At 36.0% G+C, this 13648-nt stretch overlaps 1 protein-coding gene across 1 annotated transcript in view; it reads right to left on the bottom strand.

Moving 5' to 3' along the window:
- IARS2 (isoleucyl-tRNA synthetase 2, mitochondrial) overlaps positions 1-13648 on the bottom strand; it is a 1410425-nt gene that overhangs the window by 273401 nt on the left and 1123376 nt on the right. The window contains exon 19 of the mRNA XM_044061644.1: positions 11853-11959. Coding sequence (XP_043917579.1) covers positions 11853-11959 — 107 coding nt within the window. The remainder of the gene's footprint in view (positions 1-11852; positions 11960-13648) is intronic.

Below are 13648 nucleotides of genomic sequence, written 5' to 3'. Positions count from 1 at the left end.
GATCTAAAAGATTTTGTTTAATATTATTTTAAAAGAAGGAGAAACACCAACATCTTGGAAGAAATCTGTGGTTGATGTATTACAATGTATTATTAGAAGGTTAATAAAACAGACTCAGCTTTATATACATCCATTTCAAATTTAAACAATGATTATAAAGTGTTCATGTCTATACTAGCTAAAAGAATGGTAAAGGCATTATCAAAATTGATAAATATGAAACAATGTTGTTTTCTTGAGGGGAGGCAAACATTTGACAACTTTAATAGAACAATGGTGGTTCAGAGGGAAGCAGAATTTGAAAATATTGTGCTGTTGGTGGGTCTTTAAAAAAAAAGAAAAAACAAACATATTTATTAAATTATCATGTATGACATAAGCCATGTTACATTTATATAAATGACAATAAGCCATAGTGACACAATCTCAGTTGCAAACATTATACATTCCAAACCCAGTCAACACAACTGTAGCTACAAACATTATACATCACTTTTAACATATCCAGTCATTGTTAATCAGCCATTATATAGCTCATTCAAATCCTGCCTTCTTTTAAACCTCGCTCCTCCTCTGCATGAACTGATCCCACAGTTCCCATTTTTTCCTATGCAATTTGCTGCTACCCTTTTCAAATGATCACAGTTCCAGTTGTTTTAACTCTGTTACTATTCAATATTTCTAGTAAAAGTTGGAGTAGACTTCTAGTAACTGATTTTTTGGCAGCCATCATACTTACACTCAGCAAGGCCTTACTATACTTAAGCAAATCTGATTCTGTATCATAGCTCAAAAAAAAATAATTTCCTTAGTCACTCCAACTTGATCACCCAGCATCTCTGACAGAGCAGTGTGCAGGGAATCTTTAAAGTCTACCAACTCATTACACTCCCAGAAAATATGTTCTCAGTTACCTCTTTCTGCCCCATCACACCTCCAACATTTGCTGTTTACCCGAGGAAAAATTCTTAAGTCTACTTGGGGTATAAAAATAACTATAAGCACTTCCTGGCAAAGATCCGAAACATTCCAGATTTTGTTGCATATTTGGGAGACATACATATACGCCTCATTGTTTCTTTGTAAATTGCTTATCTAATCTCTCTTCCCAGTCTTTCTTAACCTCGTCTGATTGATTCTTATAGTTATCATGCAATATTTTATATGCTCTACTAACTATTCCTTTCTTAACGGCAACTTCTGTTCAAGATTCTGCTAAAAACTCTACCAGTGCTGGTCTTTCATTCAGGATCCCCCTTTCTTTCTCTTTGCTTATCACTCTGATATCAATCCTTAATATGGAAGGCAATTTTTAGCCTGCAGTCCAACTCAGTTCTTGGCATCTTCTCATTCAATTTCCTTTGCCTCTCCAATATATTGCCACCCTCTCTTGTCTATTATTTGTATCCATAATTGCAGTCATCCCTATCGGCAGAATCTCCTTTCTCCATTCCTGTGTTGGCTTAGTTCTTAAAAGACCTTCTGCTACTTTATGAATATAATATTCTGTATGATTATTGTATTCTAGTTAAAGGTCTGCATCTAAAATCCCAGTCTCTCCCTGTTACTTGAGCTTCCCGCATCTTTCATCATCATCTCTTTCCACTTTGAAATATAGTTTTCTGCTTGTGCTATGTATAGAAGCCTTAACTGTGTTGCTCTGAAATACCCCTTCAACTCGGGTAATCCCAATCCACCCTGTTCTAGTGGAAGAATAAGCTTATCCCACATGACTCTTGCTGTCTTCCCCACCCAGATAAAACCCTTCAGCTCTTTATTAATTTTTATCCACAACTTCTTCTCTGGTTGATAAAAACATGCCTAACCAGAGTGCAAGGCACTAAAAGGTCTAAAAGCATTTTTATCCACAACTTTTTCTCTGGTTGATAAAAATATGCCTAACCAATGTGCACTGTGCAAGACTAAAAGGACTAAAAGCATTTAATTGCTTTTACCTTATTACCAATATCCATATAACAGAGCTTCCATTTTCTCAGTTTTTGTATTATCTTTTGCTTAGTCTCTTTCAACATATCTGTAGCTGCCGCACCAGTATAATTTTTAATCCATACTCCTAAATACTTCGTTTTACTGTATCATGTCCCCATAAATATGGATATTGCTGAACCAATTTGTACGTGGATACATAATTTACTGCTACTGCTTTTGTTTTTGATTCATTAGTTTTGTATCCTGAAAATGTTTGAAACTCTTTCTGGTTTTGTCAGGTATTAAATAATGTCACCTGCAAATAGAGCCAGCTTTTATTGACTACCATACCAATTATATACTTGAATTTCTGAATCCCTTATTTTCTCTGCCAATAGTTCTAAATATAATCCAAATAACAAAGGAGAGGTAGGTCACCCCTGCCTGGTGCCTCTGCACAAGCAGAAATTATCAGAGAGGACCCCACCCACTTTAATTTTCATCTCAGACACTTCATGCATCCTCCTAATCAACCATATAATTTTATCAGGGAATGCACTTGCTTACATTGTTCTGCTCATAAAATCCCAGCTTACTCTGTCAAATGCTTTCTCTGCATCAACACCCACCAGCAATAGTGGTATTTTCTTATATTCTGTCTCCCTCTGGATCATCACTGTTCTGTTTATGTTGTCAAATGTTTGCCTACCCCCCACAAACCCACATCGATCCATATCTATCTTTGGCAACACATTTGCCATTCTTTTAGCCATTACAGACAAACACTTTATAATCATGATTTAGTATTGAAATGGGCCTGTATGAAGCTGGATCTAATGGATCACTACCCTCTTTAGGTAGTACAGCTACTACTGCTTTCTTCCAGCATCAAAGCTGGTATGCCTCCTCTTAAAATACTGATAAAAAATATTCCAGATCTTCTTCAGTTTTTTTTCCCTCCTGGCTTCCAAACTTTCATAGGAATGCCATCTAATCCTGGGGACTTAGCTGTAGATTAGTTATAAATGACCATTTTTATCTAATCTCCTCCTATCCTAATTGTTAGTAATTGAGTGGCCTCTCCGTCTTGCATTGGCATATGTAATTCTTCCACAAAAATTTCCATTTGTACCTTTTCTTGATTTCCACATTTCTCTGCTTTATACAGAATTGCATATTATTTCTAAAATATTTCTAATACTTCTACAGGAACCCTAGTTATCATCCTTGTAAAGGGCTCTCTGAGCTTGGTAACAGTTCTTTTTACTTTCGGTTTTCTGAGTTGTTGTGCTAAAAGTTTTTGTGCTCTAGAGTTATTATCAAAAAACAGTTGCTTAACAGTAATCTTTCTACAATCATGTATATTATCAAGGTAGTCCCTTATTTTCTGTTTAGCATTCTGTAGTTTCTCCTCTTTTTGTTCTGTGAGATTCCCCCTATTTTGCAATACTTTATTATGTGTCAGTCCCTCTAAATAATTCTTGTTACTTCTTAACCATATATCCCTTTCATTTCCACCCTATTTTTAAATTCCATTTTAATTTTATCCCACTCATTAGCTATATTTTCAGAAGTTTCTATCTTCTCCAATAACTCCTGTATAATTTCTACTACTCATTCCTTAAATTCCTCTCTTTTAAATGGATATGTGGGAAAGTGTCAGTATCTCATTTTTTTATTTCATTACCCTGTTTTTTGTTTTAATTATTGACGTACGTTCTGAAATAGTTATTTGATGCATATCAAGACCTTCAATTAAATGCAAATGTTCCTGTGAAATGTAAATTCTGTCGAGCCTAGCCCAGTTTTTCCTTGGGGAATATGTAAATTCACTGCAAATTGCAAGTACTAAATTCACATCTTCCATGCCAAATATTTTCATACATTTTTTTTTTTAAATCTACCCTCCTTTGTTATTAGCTCCCTTTCTGGGGCCCCCAGACACATTTTCACTGTTCCAAACCAATTTTCAGTCTCTACCTATAAGTAATATTCATTGCTGAAAGCTGATTATTTCTCCCAGAATTTTCTTAAGCTCCATCATAGCAGTTTTCGGTGGAATATAAATATATGCCAGTGTAATCCTCTTGCCTTGCCAGTAGCCCTTTAGTACTACAAATCTACCACTACTGTCTTTGTTCCCCTATTCTATTACTATTGGACCTCCTCTTGCAATTAATGTAAGTGCTCCTCTCTTTCTTTGCCCCAGTTATTCCACTGAATAACCATCCTGAAAACCATACTTTATCAAATTCACATGTCCAGTTATTTCCAAGTGTGTATCCTGTAGCATAGCTATTTGCACTCTACATTTTTTAATACAGTTCACTACACTTTCTGTTTTGGATTGATTTATAAGACCATTAACATTTAAAGCTGTTTTATTAAGTCTCTAGTTCCAGCTTTTGTGTTACATGCATGTAGTGTTTGGCAGGTTAATCTTTTATACAACTGTTTTTTGTCATCTTCATTTGAGCCTATGTCACATCTTGCAGAACTTTTCATTTTATTGAAAACCCTCAAATAAAAATACTCACACCCTTAATACTCCCCAAAACCTACTAACTTAATAACAACACACAAAACTATGTACATCTTCAAATATTGAAGTTTTACCCCTCTTAATAAGAACATACGTTCTAAACTGACAGTCACATCCATAGACTTAAGCTAAACAGAAAGAAAGTGTATCCATGCTAAGAAGAATGGTAGAGCTTGTGATTCTTTTAAGTGTTGTCTGGTTTTGCCTTATTTTTATAGCTCGCTCAGCTGGGAAAACACAATTTTTTCAGAAAATATTTTCTCCAAGCCATTTCTCTTTATCAGATTGTCTGCTTATGACATGAGACTCAGATACACTACTTATAATATTCAATATTCTTTTTCATTTACTTAAAGCTTAAGACCTTAACACAGCCATTCCCCTATGCAAGAATAAGAAAAACACACCAATTTTTCTTTTGTTATAATCTTTTAACCAGATACCCCCTTTTCTCTTTTACATTACAGTGCCTACATTTCTTAAAACTAAACAAGGAGAAGGAGAGAAGACAGGAGAAAGAAATAAAAAGAATAAACAAAAGCACCTACTTACATTAGCACCCCATTACACTTAAAAATAACTGAAAAAACTTTACTTTATAACATGCAGAGAAAGTCATGCACCACTTAAGTAATACTGTTAAGAAAAATTGGTTTTACATACAGATAACTCTCTCCCTCCTCTTCCCCTCTCCTGAGTATTTTTTCGATCATTAATGACATCAAGTATGATATATGCTTTAGAGTCCCCTACAAGTTTAACAAAGTCCAAACAAGTCCAATATTTCCAGATTTTCTTGTTCTGTCCTATTTCACACATATACTGATTTGTAATCCCACATTTGTCAATTTCCAAGTTACTGATTTATAGTCTCCAATCATTAATGACTGAAGTAGGCCATATGCTTTAGAGTCCCCTATAAGTTTAACAAAGTCCAATATTTCCAGCTTCTTTTGTTCTATTCCTGTTCATCTTCGTCTCACACACCCTGTCTCTGCTTCATCACCAGTGCATTCTTCTAGTCAACTTCTGTGCTTTTTTTCCCCTCTCTCAATCATTTTCTTTTGAAACACTGGGAAAGGTTTCACTGGCACAGTCTCTCTGTGGTCTTTATCACCAAAGAACAAGAATCAGACTCTCCTTCTGTTTCATGGCTCACTTTTTGTTGGAAAACTTTTGTATTTCTTACTGTTTTTGTTCCTCCAGGGAAAAATATTTTGAGTATAGCTGGGTACAGCAGTTTGAATCTTATGCCTGCTTCTTGGCATTCCCTGCACAATGGAATAAATGTATTCCTCTTTTGCCTGGTGTGCAATGAGCAGTCATTCTCCATAAACACACTGCTGTCTTCCCTTTTTAGTACTTTGTCTTTCTGCCACAGTTTTGTCAGAATCAACTCATTCTGCTGGTAAAATTGCATTTTTACTATTAAATGTCTAGGCTGTTTTCTTACAACCAGGTTTGAAGCGTACACATGATGTGCCCTTTTAATAAACCATTCTTGTTGTGGAATACCAGTCCAGTTGCTTATTTGTGCTTTCATAAAATGAATTCAGTCTGTTCCTTCCAGCTTCTCTGGTACAGCAGAAAATCTCAGTTTTTTCCCTACATGCTCTGGTCTCTCATTCTATTATTTTTTGAAACATCACTTCTTGTGCAGTCGCATATTCAGACAGCTTTTTCTTCATTTCAACCTCTGAGTTTTGCAGTTCTGTCACCTTATCTGAATATCTATTCAAATATTCTATTTTTCCATTTTTTTACTGTTTGTGTTGATATACTCTATCAGTGTTTGGTTTATTTTAACCAGGTCTGTGTGTAGCTGCTTTATAGTTTCCTCTAGGTTACTGGAAGTCATGTCAGGAACTTGCACTGCTTTTTTCTGAACTGCAGTACTTTTCCCAGTGTGTGTTTTTCCTCAACTTTTGTAGCTGATTTTCCTCCAGGTCTTTTGTTTCTTTTCTCCTGGCATTTAGGCAGTGCACTTACTAACTAGTTACCGAAATTTACCCAGAAATCTGGGTCCACTGGCTTTCTCTGCTAAGTTTCTGTTTTCAGACTGGGAGAGCCAGAATTAAGCTGCTACTCAATGGGCAGCCATCTTGGAAGTCTGTTGTTGGTAGGTTTTGATGCAGAAAAAGCATTCCACAGAGTAAGTTGTGATTTTATGAGTAGAACAATACAGTTATTTGCTTTCCCAGATATAATAAGGTTAATTAGGAAGACATAAGGAGGATCAGAAGGAATAATTAAAATGGGAATGTTCCCTTGTGATAAGGTGTGTTTGAACCAAGCAGAGATGTCCCCTTTCCCCTTTATTTACTTTAATTTGTATGGTAATTAAGAAACACTGGTTTTATTTGCAGATGAGATTATTTTAAATCTCATAAATCCATAAAATGATGACTCACTATTGTGGAATATTTTGAAACAGTTTGTTCTTTTAGGGACATAAAGTTACTGAAAGTAAAACAAAGAATATAGCCATAAATTAAGTACTCATACACAAATTGGTTGAGCAATATCAATTATTTATGGGGACACAATAAAATTAAGTATTTAGGAGCAGAGATTAAAAATACTTCTTTTATGGCAGTTATGGATATGTAGAAAAAGACTCGAGGTAACAAAAACTGAGAAATCTGTAGGTCTTGTATATGGACAGTACCATATATAGAGGTCCGGTATATTTTAATCAAACAGAGATGAAGCTGTGGACAATGATTAATAAAGAGCTGAAGGAATTTATCTGGCAGGGGAAGAGGGCAAGTTTTAAGTGGGATAAGCTGCTCCTTCCAACAAAACTAGGTGGTTTAGGATTATCTGATTTCAAGGGATATTTTATAGCTACACAGTTAAGCCTCATATATATATAAAACGCAATCAGAAGGTTAGAATTCAAAATGGAAAGAGATGATGATGAAATGGAAGTTTAAGAAATAGAGAGAGAGTGGGATTATGGATGCAGATCCTTAAGGAGAATAATAATAATCATACAGAATATTATATTCCTAAGTAGTAGAAAGCATTCTAAGAACCAATCCAACTCAAGAATGGAGAAAGAAGATATTGCCATTAGGGATGACGTCAAGTATAGGGGTCTGAAATTTACTGGAGAAAACTGGCAAAGGAACAAATGTATTTGGAGCAAATTACTAGACACAGAAAGGTAATAATCTGGAATGAGGTCAAGAAGATGTTTGGCCTGCAGGCAAGACTGCCTTCCCAACCAGGGATTGATATCAAGTGTATAAGTGTATAAGCAAGGCACAGGAAAGGGATAGGGGGAATCTTAAATTAAATATCTGCTCTTTTAGAGTGTTTACTTGAATCTAGAACAGAAACTGCTGTTTAAAAAGGGATAATTAAAAGGGCATATAAAACGTTGCATGATAACTATGAAAATTAATCAGAGGAAGTTAAAAAAGATTGGGAAGAGAGAGACTGGAAAAACAATGTACAGCATAACAATAGGAGGACATATGTATGCTTCCCAAGTATACACCGAAGTCCAGAAGGTTTAGGACCTTTGTTTGGAAGTGTTTGCATAGGTATTTTTATACCCCAAGCAGACTTGAAATAATTTTTCCTCAGGTAGATAGCAAATGTTGGGAGTATGATCGGAGAAGGAAGAGGCAACTAGGAACATAATTTTGAGGAATGTAATGAGTTGGCAGGGTCTATAGTATAACATCGAATGCTCAAAATTTCGAATGTTATAATATCGACCCATTACAGTCGAACAATCATAACATCGAACACTCAGAACAGTGAATTTTTTTCAAGAAACATACACACACACACAACACAAGCACACCAAAACAACTGCAATTCACAAACATACACTTAAAATCCTACATCTAACCCTATACTAAACTGTACATACACTACTATCTATCCACTTACCTTAACCCAAACCCGAACCCTAAGGTCCATAACTCTCACACACTCACCTCACCCACGCCCTAACCCTAACTCACTTAACCCGCCCCTAACCCTAAAGTCTGTCACTACTGCACACTCACCTCACCCATGCCCTAACCCTAAAGTCCCTAACTACTGCACACTCACCTTACCCCAGACTGTTCGCTCACTTACTTTAACCCGGTCCGTAACCATCGCACCACACTTACGTGAACCCAATCCGTAACCTACGTTCGCTCACTTCCCTAAACCTGGTCTGTAACCATCGCACCACAGTGCTGTAAAGAGCGACGTCACAGAATGGACCACCAAAATCTTACCCTAGGTAAAATTTTGATGTTCCGAGGCTTCGCTATTGTCAGTTTTCACTCTAAAGGGTTCGATATTATAACATTCGAAGTTTTAAAACTTCAATGTTATAATATAGACCCAAGTTGGCAGATTTTAATAATTCCCTACAGAGTACTCTGTCAGAAATATTGGGTGGACAAATGGTTGTGACTAAAGAAACTATTCTTCTGAGTTAGGAAATGGGATCTGAAAGGCTTTGAAATAGTAGGGCCTTAAATGTAATTCTGTTGGCTACCAAGAAGCAATTATTAGAAAGTGGAAATCAAAGCCAAAACCAACTGTATTTGAAGTACTAAATACTATAAAAGAAAATAAACAACTGGAAGAAGGATCTTTAGAAAAGGGAAGAAGCAAATTACATAGAAATAAATGGAAACTGTGGGAAAAATACTGGCAGAATAATGTTCAGGAGGAGTAGTAGTGAAGTTTAAGGGGATGAAGGAATTCAACAACAGATGTTGAATTCATTGAGTTTTAAGGGGTGGAGATGGCATAATGGTTAAAGTCTTTACCTCAGAAATACAAGGCACATAGTTTGATTCTAACCTCTGGTTGTTGGCTAGGCTTGTAAGAGTATGCAGACTGATAGCCTAATATTTACCTATGAACCTATATAATGTTAGACTGATGACAGTTACAAAGAAAGAAAGAAAACATATGTGATGAATAATGTATGTAAATGTAAAAAATGTTAATATGGTTTGCTTTTTTTCTGGTAATGTACGTTTGCCCATGTCTAAAGCGAATAATAAGAAAGGTGTTTAAAAAAGATTATGTAAACACAGTACATATTCCAGTAAACAATGATTACTACTGCTCCTTGCATTAATAACCTTCACAAAATAAATCAAAATATCCTATCAGTGAAGGGTTAAACAACTGACCTGGCAAGAGCCCTGTTTAGTGTTAGCCAAATATTTTAGTACATCTGCTGCAAAAATTATCTTTTCTTATTTTGAAATGTGGACTTCATTCTGTTTAAATGCATATGTGCCCAAGATTATGCCTGGAACTTGTATACATTCCCACTTTTTAATCTGGGCTATTTTTGTCATGTAGGTGTTTACCCAAAAAATCTTTTCATTCAAGCTAAACAGACTCTCCTTTCTAAATGTGATTTGTGAAAAATAACTCTTAACACCTGTAAAGTTGTGTTATCTAAGAGGGCTTTAAGTTAAATATTATCAGTCAGTTCTTAATGATGAGATTATCTGATCCAGCATGAAAAAAAGAAGCTCAGTAATTCAATACTGTTAGACATCCTAATACCCTACTCACATCCTGTATGTTTGCTCCTGAAAGGCATAACACTGATTGATGTACATTATCCTCTGCAAAAGTGAGTATCAGTTCCTTTAATAACTGAATCTCCAATTATTATCATATAATTTCCTTCCTAATCTGAAGACCTCGCCTCTTCTTCACTAATGTCTACTCTATCATTTGTTATAAAACAATACTCTTCATCACAGTTAGTCTTATTAATTTCACTGTTTTCACCACCTACATCATTTGCAAGCATACAGTTCTCATTTAGCTGTTTTTTTACTTTCACAGCCTAAGCCATTTTTGTCAACAACAGTCTTTATTCTCTCCTTTTCTTACAGTAATGTTCTTTAAATCTTCAAAGTTCAATTTAGAATTCTTCCTTTTAGCCTACCATTAGCTCTTTTTTATCTTCTCTGGATCCTCATACTGCATGGTTCACTTAGTCACTGATCTCCATACTGCATGGTTTACTTAGTCACTGATCCCCATACTGCACGGTTCACATAGTCACTGATCCCCATACTGCATGGTTCACTTAGTCACTGATCCTCATACTGTGTGGTCACTTAGTCACTGATCCCCATACTGCATGGTTCATTTTGTCACTGACCCTCATACTGCATGGTTCACTTAGTCACTGATCCCCATACTGCAGGGTTTACTTAGTCACTGATCCCCATACTGTATGGTTCACTTAGCCATTAATTTCCATACTGCACTGTTCACTTAGTCAACGATACCCATACTGCATGGTACACTTAGTCACTCATACCCATACTGCATGGTTCACTTAGTCAGTGATCCCAATACTGCAGGGTTCACTTAGTCGCTGATACCCATACTGCATGGTTCACTTAGTCACTGATCCTCATACTGTGTGGTCCACTTAGTCACTGATCCCCATACTACATGGTTCACTTAGTCATTGATCCCCATACTGTATGGTTCACTTAGACATTGATCTCCATACTGCACATTTCACTTAGTCACTGATCCCCGGTTCACTTAGTTACTCATCCTCATACTGTGTGGTTCACTTAGTCACTGATCCCCATACTGCAGGGTTCACTTAGTCACTGATCCCCATACTGCATGGTTTACTTAGTCAGTGATCCCCATATTGTACGGTTCACTTTGTCATTGATCTGCATACTCACAGTTCACTTAGCCACTGATCCCCATATTGCACGGTTCACTTAGCCACTGAGCCCCATACTGCTTGGTTTACTTAGTCACTGATCCCCATACTGTACAGTTCACTTAGTCACTGATCCTCATACTGCATGGTTTCCTTAGTCACTGATCCCCATACTGTACAGTTCACTTAGTCACTGATCTCCATACTGTATGGTTCACGTAGGCACTAATCCCCATACTGCACATTTCAATTAGCCACAGAAAGAGCAAATCACTGAGGAATCTGAAGGGCAGTGTTGATCAGCACGATGTGCATAGAAAACAGAACTTAAAAAAAAGTCTTAGTCAGATACAAAGGAATTCTTGTGAGGAGTAGGCAAAGCTTTCTGACAAACAGGTAGGGTAAATAAGCTGACTATGTGGCCTAAGTGTTCTTTTTTCTATGAAACCTTATGTTTTGGTGGACGGCTAGAGCCATAAAATTATCATGAAAATATCTTTTCTGTACAAGTGGAGGTATTACTAACAGGTAATTGCATTATTAGAAAAATAAAAAATATACCATCAAATATCTGTATCACCATATTAATAAATCAGGAAAACTTGTATGATCAAAACCAGTTGCTAAATCAGTATAAGAAATATATTTACTCAAAGCCAAATTTGTTTAACAGGGTATTGCATGAAAAATGCTGCCTACCTGTCTTTGATGATGCTGAAGTAAAAACTAGACAGATCTCGAGTAATGAATGCAAGTAACAAACGGATAACCTTTCCAAAATCATACTCCTTGTATGCATCAGTAACCTATGGAGTATAAAAAGGAAGAATGATAACCATGCCAGCATTTAACAGAACGGTTTTACAAAAGCAGAACGAAAAGAACAAGTCATTCACTTATTAAGTTCACATGTACATATAAAAAAAAAAAAAATTGCACCTATATTAACAGTACATCCTTTACATCACCTCATTTGCTAGTCTTTTATTCATCAAAATTTCACACTGCCATCCAGCACTCCTCTAGAAACACTTTGTGAACTGTACTGAAGAGAAATCATCTGACTCAGCCTAAAAGCACACCCTAACACTAATGTTAATAATGCACTTTGTACACGGTCTCACACACAGACAGTCAGTCTGCATTCATAGGTCTTTCCTACTGGGGTCCAAATAGAAAGGCAATAGAATCAGCAAGAAAAGGAGAGTAATATTTCTGGAATTTAATTCACAGTATTTTATATAGGATATAGCATGGACTGTGGTAGGCTAAAAATAAAAAAAAACAGCTAGGCGCACAACTCCCAGGATGAAAAAGTGCCCAATGCCAGGACTGGAAAAAATTACAGTGCACAATCCTCAAGACACCGAAGCATACCTAGAATGGGGTTAGGCCTGGCTCAGAGGGAGAATGGCCCCCTGTTGTAGAAGGAAGTAGTAGTCAACAAAAAACACAAAAACTGATGGGTCAAAAAAACAGCCACAAAGATGATAGAGTGGACTACTGAGGAAAAGGAAGAAACTGTGTATTGTTATTATGCAAGACCATCAGAATTTCCAGTTAGAAAATATTCAAAAGATTAAGACAGAAATTAGAGGAAAAAATAGTTGCACAAGAAAAACTATCAAAAGCTTCAAATGCAAAATTATGTTCATTAGTACAACATATCCATAAAAAAACATTACATAGACATAGAAACTTTGGGCCGCTTGGGAAGAAAAGTGACAGAGGAAGTGAGAAAATATAAAGAATAAAACCCAAAGATTTTTGAAAGGTATAAAAAAGAGATATGCACATGGGAAAGAAAAATAGATCTGATTTGGTGCAATATTTATGCAAAGGAGAACACCAAACTAATCAATACCAAAAAACAGCCCCAAAGATATTTGAAGAGAAATACAAACAAAAACACCCACACATGGAAACTTTCACAATACAAGGATCAGAAAGAGGAAACGTAGAATACAAGATTATTAAACTAGAAGTTAAACAAATAAAAGTTGAAGTTATGAAATACCTGTGAAGTGGAGGATTTAGTTTAGAAAGTCTAACACAGGTTAAGTCACAGCGTTATGGAACAATGAGTCCTCAAATTAAGGAGAAACAAGTGGAGTGGGAGAAATCTGAAGAAATAGCAACATGGGGAAAAAAAAAGATTTAAGACGGTGCAATATTTATGCAAAGGAGAAAGCAAAACCAATCAATACAAAAAAGCAGCCCATGATATTTGAAGGGAAATGCAGGCAAAGGTATCCAGGTATGGAAAATTTCACAATACAAAAAATAGGAATGGAAAAGTTAAAGAAATAGAAACTGAAGTTATGGATTACGTGTGACGTGAAGGATTTAGTTTAGAAAATCAACCTCAGGTAACGTCAGAGTATGGTGGAACAATGAGCCCCACATTAAAGAGAAACAGGAAGCATCTGAGCATTTGCCAAATGATTATTTTTTTGGTGCCTTCAGAAGGAAACCAGTACAAAAGTTCAGCTGGA

This window comes from Protopterus annectens, chromosome 1.part0 (genome assembly GCF_019279795.1).
Source record: "Protopterus annectens isolate FY-2018-M chromosome 1.part0, PAN1.0, whole genome shotgun sequence".
Lineage (NCBI taxonomy): Eukaryota > Metazoa > Chordata > Ceratodontiformes > Protopteridae > Protopterus > Protopterus annectens.
This window is presented reverse-complemented; position numbering and strand designations above follow the sequence as displayed.